Raw genomic sequence first — 22,175 nt, forward strand, 5'->3', positions numbered from 1 at the left:
CACTGACCACTTAATGAGATCTTAATAACATGAAGCCAATTTGTTCAAATACTATCTATGCTCTATAGATTATCATTGAACAACGCATCCTACAGAAGAATCTTGTGCAATATGAAAGGGTGCTACTCTTCTATAGTAGGGTAGGAAAAAACCTACATGGTAAGTTATGTTGGGTCCTATCTGTCTTTCTGATCCTCTGATCTTACATTTACTTGGAAACAAGGCTCATCAGGGTTGCTTACCTCCAAACAGGGGAGAAGCGGATTGCAGCACAGAAGGAGAAGTCCTTATGAGATTCCTGAAACTGGGATTTCCCCCCTCCCCCCATCTCCCCCTCTCATTGTGATTTAGCCCAGCTAGGTAGTAAGCTTGTTTATAAGACTAAATGAATGAGGATCTGGCTGAGCGATGCTGACCCTGAGTAAATAAACAGCATTCACATTTATGGTGGGGTGGTTTTTTGTGTGTGTTTTTGTTAAGTTGCAAATATTTCTAGCAAAACTGGGATGTCATAAGGGGCCCTCACCGGTCTGTGACACAGAAAACCCTTAAGATTCTCTCTTTTACACACGCGCGCACACGATTTACAACGATGCTGAGTGGCCTGGATAGAATTCGCCGTAGAGGTAGCAGCGGTGACGGTGCTGTTCCCCCACCGGTTTTGCTGGGGGGAGAGAGAGAAGGAAAACGAAAGGGACGGCTGTTTGAAATGCAAAGGGAGGGGGGATGTGAACTGACCCGAGCGACAGTTTAAATGGGATGGTTTATCTCTCCAGTATTTCTGAGCAGCGCTTTCCCAACTGGCTTGTGGGGGCAGATCTTTCGCCCTGAGCCGGGGAAGAGCAGTTGCACTGGAAACGAAATGCAGCTTGATGGAAGTATCCTGTTTAGAGGGAAATGGGCTGCGCTGCCTCACAACTCTCCTTGGGGCGTGTTAATAAAAAAAGAAAAGAAAAAGAGGGGACGGGGGAAGCGGTTTTGTGCGTGTTGCGATCTTTCCACGGCCTGCCTCTCCCATTCGCAGCAGTTGGAAACGGCCGCCGAAGTAAATAACGTGCAGCGTCGGCGTCTTAACTTCTTTCCTGCCGCTTTTATCTCAGATCTTGGGGGGGGGGGCAGGCAGAAGATGAGATCTTAACGCTCAGTCTAGTGGGGGGTGAGGCGAGCAAGTGCCGGTTGCTGCTGCTGCCGCCGGAGGAGTCCGGAAGACAACGAGCGAGTTTGGGCGTTTTGAGGCTCAAGAGGAAAAGCCCCATAAAAGTAGAGGGAGGCACGTACATTTCATGGCAATGTGTATTTTGTAATATACAGACACACGTGCGCCGGGAGGGCGGCTGGAATGGCGCGCGGAGTCGGTGGATCTGCTGCTGCTGCTCCTGCTTTTGAGTCTGCGGGCTTCTCATTTTCCTTTGAAAGCCAGAAATAGTGAAAAGCTCTCACTGGCCGGCAGCTCTTTGGGGCAGGAGAGCTTGCTGTAGTTTTCACGGTACAACCCTCCCCACCCCCCAAAAATAAAATAAATCCTACCCATCTGAGATTCTTTCTCTAAAAACAAAGCCACTTAAACCTTTTTTTTAAACACACACACACACACACACACACACAAAGTAGAAAGCATAAAAACTAGTTGGCTGAAAGAGCTGAATGCTGGACGGAGATAGCCACGTTTTCCTCAACGTTTGGCAATTTATTTTCCGTCGTCCCTTTTTTAAAAAAAGTGGCTTGTATTTTGCGATCTCCTGGAGGCGTTCGCCAAAAGCCACGCATGTTTACTTGATGGGCGTTTGTTGTTAGCTTTTAACAAAGGAGAGAAATCAAAGACCCTCGTGCATGTTCCCCGCTGCCATTTAAATAATTCTCCGGTTTTCTCTCTCCCTGAAATGTGCGGTTTCTTTCCTTTAGGGACCCCTGCAATCCTCCGACTCGGAACTTGGAAAAGACGGCCGAGGCCTTGTGGTTATTATTTGTTCTAGTTTTCTTGTATGTGTGAACTAAGAAACATTTTCAGCCCCGAGAGATTCAGAGCTGTTGCGTGGTTTTGCTCTTGCAAAACGCAGCCTCCTTTTCCCACCACCGACGTTGGTCCCGAATTGCTCTGCGGGTCCGATTTTACACCTCAGTCCTAAACACACTGAAGCGGAAGCGGCCTTCCTTGACTACAAGGCAACTTACTCCAGAGTAAATAGGGTGTGCGCGCGTGCGAGGGCTCACACAGGAAATGTGTGGGACTTACTTCCGAGTAAATGTGGCTTAGCTTGGTGTTAAGTCGTTGCATCAAAATGTCTCCTTCAGCAAAGGACTAAAATAGTTGTAACTGAATCTTTTCCAGGAAGCTGCATCAAAGAGCATCTATGGAGTTGCAGAATTGCAAATCTGCCCTTAAAATGTGTGTGTCTGGTCCTGCATGGAATCAAGTTCCACGTATTGCATTCCGGGCCTTCCTAAACAAACAGCACCTTTGGAGCGGGAGGGAAAAAGAAAACTGGGCCCAACCATTTCCTTCCTTGCTTTCGGCTCGGCCATGGCCGATCCCAGCCTTGGCTCTTTAAAACGAGGCGGCCATTTACTGCCCCCTTATTTCACCACTGACCAGGTTAGCTCATAAAGCTATTCACACGGCACAATGGGGATTTTCTCAACAATTAACAAGAAACAACATAATAAAGCCATTGACAAAGGCCCGGCTATTTACTAGAAATTAGGCACTCTTTAAGAGACCAGTGCGTAATTTCACACACTTTACAACCTCCCAGTGCATTTTCAAACACCAGAGTAAACAACCTTGAGTGCACTTTTCGGCTGAAGCTGTCGCCACAACTGGCCAATTGCCTCAAAACTCCCACCTCACACCCCTCTCTCTCTCTCTCTCTCTCTCTCTCTCTCTCTCTCTCTCTCTCTCTCTCTCACCTCACCCCCCCCTCTCTCTCTCTCTCTCTCTCTCTCTCTCTCACACACACACACACACACACACACACACACACACACACAAAACCACCCAGCTCTGTTTTCCTTGGAACAGTTTTAAATTGCAGTGGATGGACTCGGAGAGCCGATCCGCTCCAAACACTACAACCCCCACCCTTCCCTCTACCACTCTGATCTTCCCCATATTCCTTGCGAGCAGCGCTGCATTTCTCCCCCCATCCAAAGGTGCTTGGGCTCAAGCGGGCCGGGGAGTCGCCTCTTGTGACACGGAAGCCCAGCTCCCAACTCTGCAGCGGCGAGCTCCGGCCCGGGCCCGTTCCTGGGGAGGGAGAAGGAAGATGGTGCGTGGAAGGCGGCCTTGCGCCGCCAATCCACCCCGGGCCTGACATTCAGAAGCTCTGCCGAATTCCTCGCGGAGCTTTGCAAGGCAGCAAATCCTTGCGCCCCGTGGATGTCCCCTATTTATTTGTGCGGCAAGCAGCGCCCTTTCTGTTGGTGCACGAAGAGCAGGCCCGAGGGTACCCATTGGGGAGCCCTCTTCTGAATCCCCTTCTCGGGAAGGTGGGCGCGACCGAGGGGACCTTCTGTTTCAGGGCGGGCGACCCGGAAAAGGCCGGTGTGGGAGCGAGGCCTAGTCGGGAAGGGGAGCCGCTTTGGAGCAGCTGGAGAGGCGAGAAGGCGGGAGACGAGAGGAGACAAAAGGGAAAGGGAGAGCGGCCGGTGGAGAGGCCAGGCCCGAGTGGGCGCAGACCCTCGACTCGGCTTTCCCTCGTCTCCTTCCTGCAAACAGAAAGGCCACCTTGAAGTGGGGCTCCGGGCCGGCCCTTCCACCTCGCCTAAATGAGTCGGTCCCATGTCGGGGGGAGAGGAAGAGAAAGGCCAGGCGACACCAGGAGAGGCCGGCCGGAGCGAAGCACCACAAGGAGTTTGTTTGCGAGCGCGCAAGATGGCGACCAGGAGAGGCCTCCGGCTACCGCTCCTGGCCCACGGAGCTGAGGGGAAACGGCACTCGCCGGCCACCGCCGAGTCCGCCGGTTCAGTTGCAACCTGCGATGCTCCCGCAGGAAAGCAGGAGAGTCGCTTTCCCGAGGAAGGAGCGGTGAAACTGGGAAGCCAGAGACCCCCGGACTTGGCGCATATGCGCTGCGCAGGCACTTTCGTCAAAGAGGAAAAGAAGAGCAGGGAAGCGTCGCCGGCTTCCCACCCAAATTCCCAGCCCTGTTTACAAACACAGCTGTTGTCGTAGATTTGCAAAGCACCCTAAAAGCCACCAGCCGAGAGAGAAGGTGCAGGCAAAGGAAGGGGGGGGAGAGAGAGAGCAGGGGGACGGAGGGAGGGAGGGAGGTGGTCTCGGCATCTGGAAAGGACAGAGCGCCTTGTTTTTGAAACTGTCAATTCTCTCAACCCCTATTGTGAGAGCTTCATGCAAAACATCTCGGGCCTTTTAACGCTGGGGCTTGTGAGGCCGCCTCAGATTGAAAAGGAGAGGGAGAGAAGAGAAGGGAGGGGGAAGCCAGGGCAACGCAAATAATTATATTGGAATAGACACACGCACAAACTAACTGCAACATACTGTGTGTGTGTGTGTGTCTATGTAGACATCTGTGTGCGTGCATATATATGTATATTCATACGCGCGCACACATATGACAGATATTTGGGAATTGCCCTTCGTTTAGCAAAAATGCGGAGGGGGGAGGTAAAATCCTTGCCTTAGTGAGGGCTAAGAAAAGCCCATGATCCCCCCGCCCAGTTCCCCCCTCAATCGTATTTTTATTAAACACGCTTGTTGTTGGAATCCCTAGGAGGAGATTTTGCCAGTGCCTGATGTTTGCAAGGGCGATTTAACAAGGTAGATTCCCGCTCTTTGTCCTGCTTCTATTGGAAAGGAAAATTGTTCTATAAGCTTCTGCTCTTTAGGAAAGTTTCTGCTACCCCAACGGATTTGCAGTTAAATCATGAACTTTTTTTTTCTACAACGCAAAGCATCTTAACCGTAAAAAAACCACAGCGAGCAGCACTTCCTGTGTTGTATCTGTTTTTTTCCTCCAAAAGGCCACTTTTGAGCACAACTCCTCTAAGCAGCTCACACGTGTAAAGTGAAACCAAAACATCGCATTTCTCTTATTTCTGCAGAAACTTAAATTTATTGGCAACTAAATCTGATAGAGCATCACCCCCCCTTTGTAAATTGCCAAGGGAATGATTGAACAACAGTCTTCATACAACAGACAGCAGGACTTTCCTTTATTACTGCATAGTGGTGTTTAGAATAAACAACCAGCAGTGAGATCCCCCCCCCATTTTTATTTTGTATTGCCACTGTAGTTAAGTATGGGTGGACTTATAGAGACAATCCCTTTTCAGAGTAAAGGGTTGTAAACTCTGTGTTACATCATTTAAGGCAATATACCTGGTTTTGCTGAAAGGCATTTACACATGTTCCCTTTTGAATGCTAGATATATAGTCCATCGTTTCCTTTGTCTCCAAGAGCAGGGGGAGAACACTTCTCAACACATTTCTCAATAACATAGCAGCAACTCTGTTATATGCTTCATAGATGAATAATATTTGTCGGGGTATTTTTTTTTATTGCCAGATTTTTGTTGTGGTGGTTTGGTTTGGTTTAGTTTAGCCCTAAGAACTGGAAAGTCTGTAGAGCCATATCAAATGGGAAATAGAATTTCTCTTTCATTTCAGGTTAAATTGAAAAATTATATATGTCCACTGCTGCTTACTAAGAGGTATTTTACAGAGAGGACAAAGAGACATTCCTAAACCCAACAATTTGTGCTGAACACCACAAGCCATGTACTCCAAGGCATTCCAGCTAAAGGCAATGGGATTGCTCTGAAGCAATTTAACTGGGTTATGTATATGGAGTTTGACCATTAGTCATACTCTAATAAGAATCCACTGGACCAGTTGGAATTGTTAATTTGTACAAAGGAAAATACCTAGCAGAATTGCAGGCCTCCCTCTTTATCCTTGGATCTCCCCCCCCCCACCCTCAAAAAACAAAAACAGCTTTCACTGCCAACCATGAAGCAATAGGTCTTCCTGTCGGTCTTGAAGTGAGATGGACATGCGCTTATATTTAGGATTTTGGAGTATTATTTGGTGGTTCGGTTTCTCTCCTGCCCCCTGCCTCCAATGCAATTCTTTGGACAAAACTAGGCTAAAAAGCTACGCCTTATGAAGCCTTTGGCTCAACACTGTTCATTCTGCAGCTTCTGGAAAGTGCAGCTAGCGAGTAACTCTCTGAAAGCTACAGGGGCTGAGGTGTCAACAAAGCACAATTAAAAATAAAAATAGTGTCTCAGACGTCTGAAAGTACCACAGAGTCAACAATGTGGTGCTTCAGTCCCCATCAGGGTTGAAAAACTTCCCCTGTTCTCTCTCTGCCATTTTCTATGGAAGGGCCAAAGTGGTGACGAGCCTGCAGGCCCCATGGAGTGGAGAAGAGGCCACTTTGGGATGGGCAGAGGCATGTTTGACACAGGGGGTGGGGGTGGAGAGCTCTGGAACTCGGCCTCTAATGGCAGGATGATTTTGCCATGAATAATAGTGGAGTGTGGGGGGGAGCATTGGCAAATCACCCCGCAGCTTGCTAAAGAAGCCAGAGTGGGTGCCTGAGGCTGGGAGACTTACGCAAACTAAGTATGGCCTTTTGGAGTGACATAAGGCTGTAATTTGTGCAGCTCCAGACACAGACTAGCCTATAGCAACATATCTCCCTCCCCCATTTTGAGACCATCAGATTTTAACAGAGCAAGTTAAATAAGTAATATACCACCATGACTGATGATTGCAACTGCCTGACCTGACGTGAAAAACGTATGTGTATATCTGTTACGTGTGCATATACACAACACACACACATATATCCTGCAGGTATTTCTTACAAGGAGTGGAAAACCCTTACTCATTTATTTCTCTCTCCATGTGTTTAAAAAGAAGATCAAATTAGCTAATGTCTGCTTGGAAGATTTGGGGGGGGGCGTTATCACCAGGGGCAGGAATTTAAAGACCTTAAGGAAGAACAACAAAACAGGCCAAGGATTTCCATCTTAAAAACATTGGCTCTGAGGCCCAGGGCGAAACATTTCAAATGCTGATTTCTTTTGTGATTTAGTAGAAATCATTATGTTGAGATTCTTCTATAGGTGAAATCCTTGAGAATTTGAATTTAGAAAGAGAATCTGTTGGCATATAAATGCTAAATTGGTGAGAAAGAAATTGCCCAGGAGCTGGCAGTCAATCCCAAAGTGCTGATTCAGCAACTCTGTGTCAATACTTTCTCAGCCTTTAAACTTTCGGCTAAAATCTATTTAGCTTCCCTTCCCTGCTGTCTTCCACCAACATGCAACAGCACTGACAACTGCCTCACACTTGTTTGTTTTTATATCACAGTTTTATAAAGAAACAGCAACCAGCCTCTGGAAGCAGAAGTCCTTCCAATCAAATCCCTACACTTTTCTCACACAGACACAGACATTCCCTCTCGCAGAAGAGTCGGAAACGAGCGAGGAACCCTACATTAAGTATAAAATCATCATCGCTTTTTTTAAAACAGTGTTTTAATTGAAAATAAAGCTAAAGCATGCTTTTTCCAACAGTGCAAATTTCCATCATTTTGATTTACTGCTTCCATCATCACAACATATTACACCAGCATGTCTTACCAAAGGCTCGACTCTAGAAGTCTGCCTGCTTCAACTCTGTCGAGGTTTAAGTGCAAATATAGACAATTGCCTCTGATTGTCACGTGCAGTAGAAAATGATCCTGCTACAAAGATAGGGTGGTTGGGGAAAGTCCTCTTTTTTTTTCTTTCCAGAGATGTAAAGAAAACAGTGACAAGTCCTGGTTTAAAAAGCCTGAGTTTAGGTGCCAAAGTAGCCACCAAGAGTATGGGGTTCTTCATTGATAATATCCCTTCCACTGGGGCCTCTGTTGCACTTAGCATGCTGAATGTGACTGCATTTCCTTCCGATTCCCTCCAATGGGAGTGTGAGAACCTAACATTTTTTCCTGACTTTGCAAATCTGGGAGGACCAGATTTTGAGAACATCCCCCCTACTACACACACACACCTGCAAACCTTCCAATAGAAACACAGCTCCAACCCAGTCCCACAACAAAACCTAATGATTGGAAGGCCCCCTCCTTGAGAGTAAAATTTACTGGGAGGCAAATCCCATTGAACGTGGGGTAGAGCAGCTTCCGAGCAAATGTACACTGGTTTGGCTGGGTTGAGTACTGTAGCCGAGATAGGCAATCGTGGCCAACTTGAAGGGTTCAAGGTGAAATAAGAAGGCAAAGAGTGGCATGTCCTTTTTTAGTCTCTCTTTTTTCGTCCTAAAAAAATGCCCGACCATCTAATTCCAACTCTCCCACTGGTGACCCGGAGACACACGCACACTCCCAACTGCAGAGTGCAACTTCTTTTGTGGAAAGGACAGGTGGGGAATTAAAACATAACAATGAACCCTCTGCAATAAAGTAGAAGGCATTCCCAGCAGAAGGATAGTGAATTCTCCCTGTGCAACCTCTCGCTGAAAACAAAACGAAACAAAAAACCTTGTACGGAACTGAACATTTAGACTTCCTGAATTCGAAATCTAGTGCATTTACACGTTAATGGCTCATTCGAATTGTTATCATTCAACTTAAAAAAAAAAACATAAACCAAACATTTATTTGTAGCAGTTGGAATTGAGGTACCAGGTGCATTTTGAGACAGTAAAGTGTTCCAGCTTTAGCAGATTCCACTGAGGTGTTTTTTTGTTTGTTGTGTGGTGTGTGTGTTTTTAATAAACTTGGAAAACTTTCGCCTGAAGTAGTCTGTGGAATGTTAGACCTCTTTCGTCCTCCTCGTCGTCCCCCTCCCTTCCCCCCACGATGGGTTTTCATGGCAAAGAAAATAGTAATCCGGTTTTATTTTCGTCGTCCTCCAAAAATAGAATAAACCAGGATTCCCCCACACCATAAAAAAAAAAATCAAAATCAAATCGGATGTGATGAGGGGCGGGACCAGCATCCAGCGTAAGATTCTCGAAGGTCAGGAAAAGAAGTAGTTGGGGTCCCCCCAAAAAATGAAAACAGACCAACAACACAACAGCAACAACAACGACCATGAAGTAGGGTTCCCATTCAATCTCTCTCTCATGAATGAAATTTCCTGAATTTGTGGCTGGGTGGAAGAGGTATTGCTGAGCCGCCCAGCTGCCATTTCCAGACAGGATGGGCCTTGGGAGGCGGCTGCGCATCCCTGGCGGTGTTTAAGGTGTAGGCTGGCAGCAGATCCCCGTCGAGGCCCACCACCAAGGAGGGCGGGCAGGGAAAGTTGCCCATGAAGCTGAAGGGTCTCTTGACGGCCGAGGCGACGTGGCCGGCCGCCCTTTTGCGCCGGCTGAGAACTGTCAAGTCGTCCAGGGCGCCCTCGGGGGCGTCCAGGAGCTTCCCGGCGGGCAGGCGGGGGCTCCGGACGGATTTCAGATTTGGTTTGAGCGGCGCCGGGCTGGGCAGCAGGGCTCGCTTGCCCAGCACCAAAGTCCGGTAGTTCTTCCTCACCCGGGCTCCAAATTTGTACTCCCCATCCTCGGGTTTGGCGGCGGCGGCGGCGGCGCCTAAAGTGCAGGAGGCGAGGGCCTGGCTCGACGGGGCGGGCTGGCCCGGGGGGCTCAGCGGAGGGCTGGGGGGCTCGTCAGTGCAGCAGGCGGGGTCTTCCTTGGCTGGCAGCAGAAGTTCCTGAGGCTGGTGGGTCGGGCTGGGTGGCGGAGACGGCGAGGGCCCCGGTTCGCCGTCTGCCTCCAGCTTGTGCTCGTCATCGCTGCCTTCACATTTGAGCGGGGGCTGGCTCTGTCCCTGAACGGGGAGGGCGCCATACTCGGCGTTGGCACTGCTGTCCTCGACTTTAATCTGGGCAATGGGCACAAGGGGCAGCGGCTCGGGGTATTCAGCAGCAGCAGCAGCAAGCACCTCGGGCTGGCTTTGGGAGGAGGAACAGCCCAGGCAGGGGGTCAATGGGCGATGGGGCTGGGAGGCCTCTGGGGGCACCCCAAGAGCAGCAGTAGGGCTCTCTGCAGGAGCCGGAGGAGGAGGAGGAGGAGGAGGAGGAGAGCGGGTGGGCCAGCCTCTCGCCGCGTCTCGAAGGAACCTTGGCTGTGGCAAAGCGTGGGGCGTCTTTGGGCTGGGTGAAGGGCACCCCCTGGCCAGGCAGGGGGCGGCTTTCAGGTCGGGAGCCTTCACGTCGGGCGAGGGAGAGGGACACCCGCCGCCCCTTCGGACCTGGCTCAGCTCCCCAAAGCAGTGGCAATCCACACCGGGCTCGGTTTTGGGGACCCAGCCGGAGGCGGTGATGCCCCAGTCCTCCTCGGGCGCCTCGGCTTTGATGCTCCGCGCGGGTCCAGGGAGGCTCTCGTCCCGTCCAGCCGAGGCAGGGGTTGGAGGCAAAAGACTGGCCGGAACCCCCGCCAGACCGGGCGGCTTGCAGAAGCTGGTGCGCCTGAAGCGGATGCTCTGCACGGATGCTTGGCTGGAGCCGGAGCTGGAGTCCGATTCGGAGCTGCTCTCCTCTTCTTCTTCCTCTTCCTCCTCCTCCTCTTCCTCCTCCTCGTCTTCCTCCTCGTCGGAGCTCAGCTCGCTGGAATCCGAGGCGTAGCTGCCCTCCTCGTCCTCCGAAGACCCCGAATTGCTGCTGCTGGTCAAACTGGAGCAGAAATCGGAGTCGTTGGCCGCGTGGTCCGAATAGGAGCTGGAGTCGGAGTCACTGCTGTAGGAGGGCTCCGGGAAAGGCTGCTGGGGCGGCGCCGGCGCCAGGAAGCCGTTCAAGCCCGGCAGCCTCTCCAACGAGGCGGCTTTGGGGGGCTTGCCGGCGCGGGGCACCAGCAGCGGGAAGCGCCCCTCGGCGGCTCTCTTCCTCTTGGAGCGGCAAGCCAGAGCCAGCGGGCCGCTCTCCGACGTGGCGGCTGCGGCTGCTGCTGCTGCTGCGGCTGCTGCAGCGGCGGCGGCGGCGGCGACGAGCTTGGGTTGGCTGGCAATGGCGGCCGAGGAGTGGTAGTAGTAGTGCGGGTGCTTGGAGCAGAGCAGGCTCCGAAAACAAGGCGCCTCCGACGCCAGCGAGACGTAGCGCGGCGCCAGCGGCGCAGTTTCATAGTTTGGCGACCCTTTGCAAGGGGATCGCGCCAGTCCCGGCGCGCTGGGCGCGGGCGATTTGCTCCAAAAGTGAGGTAGATCCGAAGCCGGTAGGAAAGCGCCCGATGCCGCCGCCGCGCGCCACGCTTTCCGTCGGCGGCCGCTGCTGCCTCCGCTGCCGCCGCTGCTGGCCAGAGGCGCGGCGGCTCCATTCAAACCCAGCCAAAGTTTACCGCCTCCTTTCCAGAAGGCCGCGTAAGGGTCCGGCCCGGGGGCTTCTTGGAGGGCCGCGGCCCCCTTGCGCTTGGTCCTGAGCACCCTCTCGGTTTTGCACGACGTGTAGAGCGCCTCGACATCCTCGCGGGAGATGAGGGTGCATTTGGCGGCGTGGAAGGCGATGGAGTTGATGGCTTTGAGCTTGCGCAGCTCCTGCAGGTCGCAGTGGTGCTTCTGCACCTTGAGGTGGTCCATGCGCTTGTGCACCGTCGTCCGAGGGATGTTCTTCAGCAGATCCGTGAAGACCTGCGACAGCGCGAACATCTGCTTGCCCCGGATCACCAGGTAACCCAGGCGCACGCCGTCCACCTCCTCGAAGCCCGACTTCAGGTGGTCTCCCATGGCGCGCGCCTCAGAGCAGTCCCGGCATCCGGGCAGCGGGAGGGAGCATAAAAAGGGGGCGCCGGAGGGGCCCCCCCAACCGCCACACATGCACGCCGCACCCCGGAGTTGGAGCCTTCGGCGGCGGGAGGAAAAGGTGTGCAGCCGGCGGGGGTGGATGGAGGGGGTGGGGTGGGTGGCAAGGAAGGAGAAGAGATCCACGCGAGAAAAGGCTATTTATATATATATATATTAAAAAATCCTCAGCCAGGTGCTGGAGCGGGGTCTCAAGGCATCCTGCTGGAGGGAAAAGAACAAAGCCTGTTATACCCGATCAAACTTTAGGCGGGGGGCGGGGGGCGGGGGGGAGATGTTGGAATCAGGAGAGAGAGAGAGAGAGAGAGAAAGAAAGAGAAAGAAAGAAAGAAAGAAAGAAAGAAAGAAAGAGGGACTGAGCGCTATAGGGAGGGGATTTTTTAAAAAATCCAGGTCCTGGAAAACTGCCTTAGGGGATTGGGCGGGGAGCGATTGGCTCGCTTGCCCCCGGTGTTTCTCGACGGCACTGAGGCAGGCTGGCTACCTGTGCCCTTTGGCTGGCGGCTTCCCCCCACTGCCCAGCCAGGATAAAGGAATGTGAGCCAAAGGGGGCTGTGCGGAGACGAGACGAGCCACGCAGCCGCTCTTCCCGCCGCTGCTTTCGCTCCAAATCAAATGACAGAGGGAAGTGAGCTGGTCCGGAGACACCTTCATCAATTAATTCCCCTCAAGCCAGCGCTGATTGGACACTCCTGACAGGTGATGCAATAAAAATTGATATTCCACCCCCTTCGCAGCTCCCCCCCTCCAAATCTCTGGCTAATTAGCATACTCTTAGGCTCCTACCTCCCCTCCCAAAGTAAATAATACTGTTAGTATATAAATCTTTCTATTAAACAATCCGGAGCTCCCAGCCAGCCCATAGCTCGCTCTCGGCGGCGCTGGCGACTGAAGGACCGGGTTTGGAAGCCCTCGGTGACACGGGTTTTGTTTTATTTTTTGAAACAAATATAATAAATAAATGGAATTTGGAAACCTTCTTGGGGTTATTTAGTGGGGATAAAATGCGGGGGTGGGGAGGACAGAAAGCTGTTCCCCCCACGATACGAATTCTGTGGATGTAAAGATTGGAAGGGGGAGCTTTTAAGTAACCATTTTAAAGGGGCGCTTATTCTGCAATGCGTGTCAAAAGGAGGGTTCCTCAACTGGTATTCCCCTTCCTTTGGCTTGCAAGCATAGTTAAACAAAACAAAACAAAACAAAAAACCCTGGGGTTTGTCTGACGTTATTTTGTATATTTCTGTGAACGACTCGGAAAACGAGAATACTCACGTTCGCTAGCTTAAGTCCCCTCTTTTCCTCTTCCTCCTGGTCTTTCTCTCTCACTCTCACTCTTTCCGATAGCTAAGTTGGTGCTACTGGGGGTGGGTGGGAATTATTTAGGGCTGCGTGGTTATCCTGAGCTCCAGCCCCGCAATACTGTAACACTTTTCTCTGAAATTCTGCCTGTAATATTGGGGGGTGGGGGAGGGGGAGAGGAGGGGGAGAGGAGGAGGTTGGAAGAGAGAGGGGGAAGAGAGAGAGAGAGAGATCGGGACGCGGGCTCACGTCAGACCCATAACAAAGCCGAGATAAGCCAGCAGCAAGGTCTCTACTTTTCCACAGTTCCCCCGTGCTAGCTCCCAAGGTGGAGGGAGTCCCCCCTCCGGTCCGCGCGTCCACGCCAGGATCGCCTGCGTGTTGATTGCTTCCAGCAGGGGGAAAAAGATGGCAACAGAGCCGAGAGGAAAGCTTGGAGAAGGAGGGAGGGAGGAGGAAGGGGAAGATTGCAATGGGTCACAGGGATGCTTCTGACTTCTAGGGTGCCACCCTCGCTAGAACTTCCCTGGAGGCTGAGGGTTCTTTCCCTCCCCCTCCCCCCTACCTGCGGTCCAGACGATGAGACTGCACCCCCCCTCCCCGCCGCTGGAATAGTAAATTCACTGAAGGTGTCTGGGTGTAAGGGGTTTCCTATTCACACGTTCGGTGTCTGAATGTGGGTGCGGGAAAGAGGCTTGCCCCTCCCCCCCACACTTCCATCGCTCTATAGAAAAGGCTCTCTCTCCCCCCCCCCCTTACAATTCCAACTTTCACCTTTTCCAAGTGGCGGCCGAATATTTTCGGCTCCGTGGACAAAAGAGGGGTGGGAAATAAGGCCCAGCCCACGAAAAACTTATACTGTCTTATTGGGGGGGGGTGAGTGTATTATTCCCCCCTCCAAGCCCTTCCGTCTTTCGGATCTATCCCAACCCAACGGCAAAATGACCAGCAGCCCGGCCCTATTCTCCGCATCTAAGCGGCTGAAGCCCCAGTCGAGCCGGAGTCGAATCGGCGTCGATCCAAATCCTGCTAGTCCGCGGGGTTGCGGTGGATCGCAGTCGCTAATCGATTCACGCCGAATTCCGGCCAGAAGCACAAAGTGGCTGTGTCTTTGCAGAGAGGAGCTGGCGGCCAGAGCCAAAATGAAATGCATCCCTGTGCTCCAGGAAAACCACTGGGATTCCTCGGACGAAGAAACAGGGTGTGTGTGTTGGGGGGGGGGGCGGAAGGTAAGAAGAAGATGGCCTGTCTTCGAAGGCCATGTGCCCCACTGATATAGATTCCCATAGTCCTATGCCCCATAATATGAGCGGCTGCAGAATGATTACGCCGGAACTGGGAAAACGAATAAACAAGTCCATCAACAGAGATCAGCAGTCCAGTCCCGTCCCCACAAAAAAACTCATCCTGTCCCCCCCAAAAAAAATCCCCTCCTCTTGCTTTTTTTGGTGTGTGTTGATGATTCATTTTCACGGTTGTTGTGCATGACTAGGTAAAATTCAGCCGGCGATTTCTCTCTCTTCCAACCGCCCCCCTCCTAGCTCCCAGTGTGAGGACTGAAGGGCCAAGGGGTGCTGGCGAGCGCCCGGAAATCAAGAAAGTCCGTGGCCTCGCCTCTCAACTCAGCCCGGGCTTGAGAAAGCCGTGGAGCTCGGCTGCTGCTCGCCAGACAGAAGGCGACACAACTTGCACGGAGTGACTTCTTCCCTCCGAGCTCCAAGGCCCGGTTCCCTCTTGAAGCAAGAAACTGTTGAGAGAGAGAGAGAGAGAGAGAGAGAGAGAGAGAGAGAGAGAGAGAGAGAGAGAGAGAGAAAGAAAGAAAGAAAGAAAGAAAGAAAGAAAGAAAGAAAGAAAGAAAGAAAGAAAGAAAGAAAGAAAGAAAGAATTTATACACACCCTTGTCTCAAGGAACATCATTCCTATATATGTGTGGGTGTGATTATATATAATGTTATATATTATAGATCTCCCTTGAGACAAGAGCGAAAAGGAGAGCCCGGTCCAGGGTCTCGTGATAGTACAGCCCTTCCAACGCAATCGAAAGGCGGTGGCGAACAATGAATGGAAGGCTCCTCGCAGCCCCAGTTGAGCTCCGCATCTGGCTGCCTTCGCCTGTGCGCGTTCCTCTTCCCCCTCGCGCAGGAGACATCGCCTCTCATTCTGGAGCTGCAAAGCAAAGTTTGGAGGGGAAACAGCTGCCTGACGGTTTTATTTTGTGGGGGGGTGTGGGGGTGTAGAATGAAGCGAGGAAGAGGGAAATAAAGCGGTATCAGCTTTTGTAGGGTTAAGCAATGGGGACCTTTCAGACCCCTCTGTTCTCGGTCTCCTATTCCCCAGGATGGCAGCCGTCGTCTCGTGCCCCCCACTCCCGGCACACACACATCCCCACCCAACGCTGCTCCTCCCCCTCCTCCTCCTATTTTGATGCTGAAGGTGATGGCATCCCTGACAGGCCGATCCACAAAGTAAATGAAGCCCGAGGTATTGGCTTTAAAGTTCCGGCGGATGCCTCGCTGTTTTGTCTATTTCGCAAAGTTGAGTTCTAAAGTCGTGGCTCGGTTACTTTTAGGTTCCCAATTGGCACAGGCTATACAACCAAGTCACACACCCCTCCCCCCCCTTGCAAAGGGTGGTGTACTCCGGAGTAAAGAGGTTGTGGGGATCTCAGCCACAAAACAAGCGCATCCAGGCTCAGAGACAGAGCCACATCCATTCTGCCTCGCAAACTCTCTCTCTCTCTCTCTCTCTCTCTCTCTCTCTCTCTCTCTCTCTCTCTCTCTCACACACACACACACACACACACACACACACACGACTACAATCGTCTGCTTCTTTGGCTTCTTCAAGCTGGGTCCCCAGTTTTTGTTTCCTCTAAACATCGACGTTAAAAGCAACAAAATGGGGTGTGTGTGCTTTAAATAGCTGCTTTTCTTTAGCCAATCGACATTTCTACCAAGGTACAACGTTAATTCTCTATTTGGAAAAAAAAATCGTGGTAACAACTGTGTGTGTGTGTGTGTGTGTGTGTGTAGGACTAGATCAGTTAGTAAACAAATAAATACACACACACCAAGACAGAGATCTTAAGGAAATATTCAATACACATGGGAAAGGCACACTGGAGTCGAGTTGAAACTCCCCCACCAGATTCCCTCCCGCAGCCTTTTGTTCCTTGAAACTTCTCCATCTTGAGTTTGCGGGGGGGGTGGGGGAGGGGAGGAACCTGCCAGTTTTCTTGTGGTCATCAAAACACACCGCTGCATATCCGGGATCTTCCTTACGCACTTCGGGAGTCGATCCTCGTTTCCACAACTCCTCGCGGACCGAGGACCCTCTCTGGAAGCAAAAGGAAGGCCGAGGAGGTTTTTCCAGTGGATTCGCAGGCAGGCATACCGAAGCTAGCAACAGTTTTGCAGTTTCAGGTTATTAACGTGAGAACGCTCCCTCCAAAACACACAGCCACACACGCTGGGGGAGCGGATAGATATTGGGGTGTGTGAAAATAAGGTGCCTGTTGTCGATGGTGGTCAAAATTATGCGAGACTTTACTGATTTCCCTGAGTGAACAACAGACGCCGGCAGCGTTCATAGAGGAAAATCAAAGGCAGTACAATTTCTCGGCCCTGCCACTGAGTCCGCCTCTCCAGTCCAGCTACGGGGGATTCCTTGAATTCAAATGCAATTTTAAGCACGCTTTCGGGGCGGGATGGGGGGGACGCTAATTAAACGGAGTGGAACTTCCTTCCAAGTAAACGTGCTTTGGCTTGGACTACTAGGCTGCAATCCTAAAACGCTTAGTTGGAAGCAAGTTGCTCTGCAACCCGCGGGACTTATTTTTCCAAATACCAGGAAGATCTCTGTATGTTTGCAAATCCTGCCGAAGGATTTAGGAATAAATCTCTGCACAGCGAAAAAGAGTTAGGTTCACTGCATTGTGAATCTGGTTTGTGTGTGTGTGTGTGTGTTTTTGTGGGGTGGGAGGGTGTGTGTTTTACCTGAGGCTGAAATGTGGCCTTCTTTTTCTTTCTGGCGAAACAGATAAGGCTACCGGTGGATCCATATACCAGTTAGACGAGGAAATACTTGGATTTTAGGTCGTCTTGCAGCCTGGAAAACCTTTAAGTGAAAGTCTTCGAATTTAAGCTGATTTAGTGACACTGATTTCAGGCATCAGTCCCGGTAGTTATGAATGGGACGCGGTGGAATTAATGGAATCAATAATTCGAAAATCAATTAGATTGAATCGGGTTCAGCCTTTGGACAACAATTCAACTGGGTTGTGGATAGCGAGAACGCTCATGAGGCATTTTCCTCTTCTCACCTCCGAGAGAGAGAGAGAGAGAGAGAGAGAGAGAGAGAGAGAGAGAGAGAGATTATCAATCAAATGTGCTCCTTTTCCCATCGAGTAGCCCCAGTCTGTAATGTATACCCTACCTTAGATAGGATTTCTTTACCTTAGATGATATTTCAGTCTGAAGCACTCTTGGCGAACGACAAACCTAATTAGAAAATAACGAGGAAAAATAATATTCCTCACCCAATGCTGTAAACCTATTCCCATTGATCTCAGATTGCATAGTTGTTGTTTTTACTCTGTAGTATTAAAAATATATAGAAGCTCCCTTGTATCGCTGCTTTTTTTGGGAAAGGGGGGTTTACTGGGAGATGAGTGTGTCTGCGTTTGAGAGAGGGGGGTATATATTTGAAAACGCCCTCTGAGGTTGTGCTTTGATATATTTTCATTGTATTATCATGACTATGTTTAAACAGCCCTGCAATCCAGGCTGACCTCTTATTTCTGGGGCAAGTCACTCAGAGCACCATTTACAGCCCTTTAAATGTTTACTTGTGAAATGCAACAGCACTTTAAGCTTCTATTTTCACGAGGTCCTCGAATTCTCCGTATCCTGGTGCATTTTCACACTACAGCAGCCACCTCCAGACTATTTTATTCTTGGTTATAACCCTTTCCCGATTGGCACAGCTTATTATTCGAGGGTTATTCTGCATATAATTATTATAATCATTATTATTTTATTTCAGAGGTAAAAATATATCATTTCCCAGCCTAAATTAGATTTTCAGAGTTGGTGCATTGCCTGTAGTCCCCCCTATAATATATCCAGGGCGGATTGGGGGAGGGGAAGAAACAGTTGGGGAATATGGCAAAGGGACCAAAACCTGTCAAAAGGGTCATTCAGCTCCCCATATTATTCAGCCAAACGTAAGTGCAGACTTTAAAAAAACCCTCCACATACACTTATTTTAAAAAGGACAAGCATAGACACCTTTTGACACATTACAGCAATACCCAGTATAGTTAAAGGCTTTGCGTGGTGTGAGGGACACTCCAAGACCCATAGCTGAGTTCCTGCAACACATCACACTGTGAGTTATATCTCTGTAAACAGAGCAACAATTTATAGTGCTGTTGAGGGCTGCTTTGTTTTCTCACATGGACATATCTTCTTGCTTTGCAAATATCAGGAAAAGAGGTTTTCTTCTCTTTCATCGTCAAATTTTCCCCTAGAAACTTCGCTCATCCTTGTTGTTTTTAAACCTCACTTTTAAAGAAGAGGTTTTTTGGGACACAAACTGCCTGCCATGTTGCCTACTGACCCATAATCAAAATGCAGTGACCTCCTACCCTTTTTTTGCCCCTTGACCCATCCCGAATTCAATGCAGCCTTTATAAATTTGCAAATCCTTGGACGTAAAGGGGGATTTGGGGAGGCTTTGTTCTGCGAGGATCCTAAAAGTGTGCATTTTTAATTAGACACAAAGGTGCAGTAAACAAAGACTCAGGGACACGCTGGTGTTTCTGACGTACAGGTGGGCAGAACCCCCCCCTCACACGCCTGGACTCGATTGCAAAAGATATATTGCCCACCCCAAACGCCCCCTCCAAATTGCCGCCAAAAATAACGCTCCAAAAATTGAAGCAAGCAGCAAAAGGCAATTACAAACGCACACGAGATCCAAAGGGTTAGGGATTGCACCAAATTAGCAATGTGGTACAAATCACTTTCATGACGTAAGGAATGGCCAGGCCAGAGTCTTCCAGCGTTCCTCATCTCTAAGGACTGTGGGGATCCTGATGACCCCGGGAGGGGGAGAGAGCGAGAGGGAGGGAGAGGGACGGAGAGAGATTTGATCTGAAGCTACAGGCACATTCCCTTATCTCCCTAGCTATCAGCCAGTTTAAAGGACACCATAATTACGATTGCGATAAAAGCAAGACAATGCCTGCCTATTTGGGCTGAATAAATAAGGAATGTTTACAACTGTAGAATGTTTCAGTGGCAATTAAAGGCTGGCAAAGAAAACCTCTCCTTCTGCCCTCAACCTTATTTACTCGGTTTTGCTTTTATTGCAATCTTTTCATTCCTTTCCTATGCAGCAGATCACCCTTTTAGAAGGGTGGTAAAGAGGAAATGGGGAGCGTTACATGAGGGACAGAAAAGACACCAGAGACGCCTGCTCCATATTTGTTGTTATTTTTCTTCATTTCTCCAGTTGCACACAGAGAGCGAAACTTTCAGGTCTAGCCATAAAAGAGCCGGGACATCCAGCGCGGTGTTACAATATGGCGCTGAGGGGGCTATGCTCATTTCCACCCACAACCAAAACCCAAAGATGTTTGAGGGGCTTCAGAAGGTGTTGGTGGACAATCAGCGCCTTATTTCCTCTCATCCCCGGAAACCGAAAATCCACCTCATTTGCTAAGACACAAGGATCTATTCAACTATCCATTGTATCAGCAAACCTCATCATAATCAGATTAAATGCAGGTTTGGACACTAATACCTGCGAGGCTGAGCATTAAACATCGCCTGGAGTATGCAGAAATCAGTGAATGGGCTTCTTTTGCTCGCTTGATCATCGCGTTACCAAAATAGTAACACCAACAGCATTTCCTCTTAAAAACAAAACAAAAAACTGTTCCTCCTCCTCCGACACTTTTTCTCCCAGCTACAACCATAACCTAAACTTCTCAACCTCGTTTTCTACCGCCGGCTCATTTGTTTTTATTTCGAGATTCAAAACTTTTGCCACATGGGGTGAGAGCAACAAGGGTAGTGGGTTTCAAATGCAGGCAGGGATCGGCTTTTAACACATTCGCTCTTAAGGAATTAATAAAGTGCAAACTTTTTCTTTCTTTCACGTTAAACTCTCACCGGGGAAGGTTTCCTTATTTAAAGCTAAGGGGGGGGGGGACATGTGCGTATGTGCGTGTAGTGGCGGCGGCGGGGGGCATCCTAGTGTATATTTGCAGCTCTCTGGCTAGTTCCAGGCCCCCTTTCCTTTTGAAAGTTTTAGACCTTCAATACCCTCGGATTCTACTGGCAGACTTAGGATGGCCTTGGAGGGTCCTAAACGTGACCATTCACTGAGGCGGGGGGCTACAGCTTGCAACAACGTGCTCGGCAACTTAATCTTGCCCCAAAATGGGAAGAGCGCGCAAAAGAACGGAATACAAACTCTCTCTACATCTCTAGTCCCTTTCTAAGGTGGATTGTGTATTTTGCAGCCGATGGGAACGTCTGGATTTCGCAGCAAAAAGGAGAGAAGGTAAGTGTTTTATCCTTGTAGCCGCCAGTTCGTGGAGAAACAATGCCAGAACAAAGGGGACCACTTCTCCCTCTGAAGCGTTTTGTATTTTCTTCCTCCATTTCTCACCGAGGAGACACTGGGGAGGGGGAAGGGAGAGGCGACTCGCACAACTTTTTCGCTTTTAGATAAGAAAGGCTGGAGCGAGCGGGGCGTTTGAGAAACTAGCCACCGGCGCGCGGATTTAAATAACACGTCGACTACTCCAAAGAGAAAGGGAGAAGGATCCCAGCAGCCGCCGCCTCCTCCCTCGCACCGCCTGCAGCAAACGGGTCCGCCGCCAATTCAGCGGCGCTGAAACTGGAGAAACGGCTCGCGCCGCCTCGGCCGCGAGAAGAAAAAAAAACCCAAACACCACCTAAACCCTCCCTTCCGAGGGCGAGCCGGCGCCTGCAGCTCGGCCGGGCTTTCCGCGTGGAAAATGGGATAGGAGCCGCGCGAAGGGACGGGGCTGCGTTTTAAAACGCAAGATCTCGCCGCCGCCTTCGGAAAAGCGGCCCTGGAAGGAAACGTAGAGAATATATCAGGGTCTCCCCTCCCCCGATCGCGGGGAGCAAAGGAGAAAAAGGGCCCGGCGAGGTTTGTACGGGCGCGGGCTGAGGAAGGCTTCACCAACAGCTCTCCTGTTTGGGGTTTTGTGGGGCAAGGGAGAAGCGGGAACTGGAGGCTGCAAGGTCCTTTGCAGCCGAGAAAGCGCTTCTTGCCTCGGCGGGAGCAGGGAGAACCCGGGGCCTGGTGTGGCCCAAGCTCAGAAAGCGGAGGCGGCATTGCCTAAGTTGTCCCCCCGCAGCAGCAGCAGCAGAGGACCCCCCCCCCCGTCCAATGTTTATAGCTCTCCCCTTCGGCTGCATTGTCCGGGAGCAGCGGGGGGAGGAGACTGGAGAGAAGGAGCCCAACGTCTCCTTACGCCAATGTAAGGCGTCGCTGCCTCCTTCCCTCCAGAGAAGAAGAGTGGCGAGGAGGCAGGCAGGCAAGCACAGTTAGCACGAGGAAGCCGTCGCCGCTGCAGCAGCAGCAGCTTCCCTTTCCCCCTCTCGCCTGGGCTCTTTCCATTCATTTACCCGGGCGCAGGGGGCGGGGCCTGCGGGCCGGTGACCTTTCACCTCCTGCCTTCCTGCCTTCTCCCCCTCGGCGTTTCCTTTTGCCGCTCGGCCATTTGCTTACCCAGAAGCCAGCGCGCCGGGCGCGCTCGTGCCGAGCTCGAGTCTCTCGTAATCGCCCCTCTCGACCCCGCCCACTCCGCTTCTCTCTGCCCTCCCCTCCCGGGCGCGCGGCTTCCAATCTCAGGCCGGCAGGCAGCTCCTGGCGGAGGCCGCTGCTGCAACTCCCCGCGTGGACGCTAGGGGCAGCCGCTTCCAAGGGAGGGTGCTCTTTAGCTGCCCGCGGGAGACTTTCTATGGATAATAGTAGTAGTAGTAATAATAATAATAATAATAATAATAATAATAATAATAATAATAATAATAATAATAATAATAATAATAATAATAATAATAATAATAATAATAA

The 22,175-nt window shown here is 50.8% G+C and overlaps 1 protein-coding gene and 3 long non-coding RNA genes across 5 annotated transcripts; 2 read left to right on the forward strand and 2 right to left on the reverse strand.

Moving 5' to 3' along the window:
* The first annotated feature begins 3,022 nt into the window (after positions 1-3,022).
* Positions 3,023-8,766, forward strand: LOC308569428. The gene is made up of 2 exons (XR_014000722.1): positions 3,023-4,211; positions 4,731-8,766. It is a non-coding gene; the product is annotated as an uncharacterized lncRNA (long non-coding RNA).
* Positions 8,767-9,085: 319 nt separating this feature from the next.
* SKIDA1 (SKI/DACH domain containing 1) lies at positions 9,086-11,779 on the reverse strand. Its single transcript, XM_081163183.1, has one exon. It carries the CDS (start codon positions 11,769-11,771, stop codon positions 9,093-9,095), a length of 2,679 nt encoding a protein of 892 aa, XP_081019309.1. The 5' UTR covers positions 11,772-11,779; the 3' UTR covers positions 9,086-9,092.
* On the forward strand, positions 11,776-15,868 carry LOC308569422. Its single transcript, XR_014000713.1, has 2 exons — positions 11,776-11,817; positions 13,958-15,868. It is a non-coding gene; the product is annotated as an uncharacterized lncRNA (long non-coding RNA).
* Positions 15,869-16,132: 264 nt separating this feature from the next.
* Positions 16,133-21,870, reverse strand: LOC308569419. Of its 2 annotated transcripts, none has more exons than XR_014000708.1 (2): positions 21,831-21,870; positions 16,133-17,554 (listed from the first exon to the last, which is right to left on the reverse strand). It is a non-coding gene; the product is annotated as an uncharacterized lncRNA (long non-coding RNA). The 2 variants fall into 2 exon arrangements; XR_014000709.1 differs by having other exon boundaries at positions 21,728-21,834.
* Positions 21,871-22,175: the final 305 nt, after the last annotated feature.

This window comes from Podarcis bocagei (assembly GCF_964188305.1).
Source record: "Podarcis bocagei genome assembly, chromosome: 12".
NCBI lineage: Eukaryota > Metazoa > Chordata > Lepidosauria > Squamata > Lacertidae > Podarcis > Podarcis bocagei.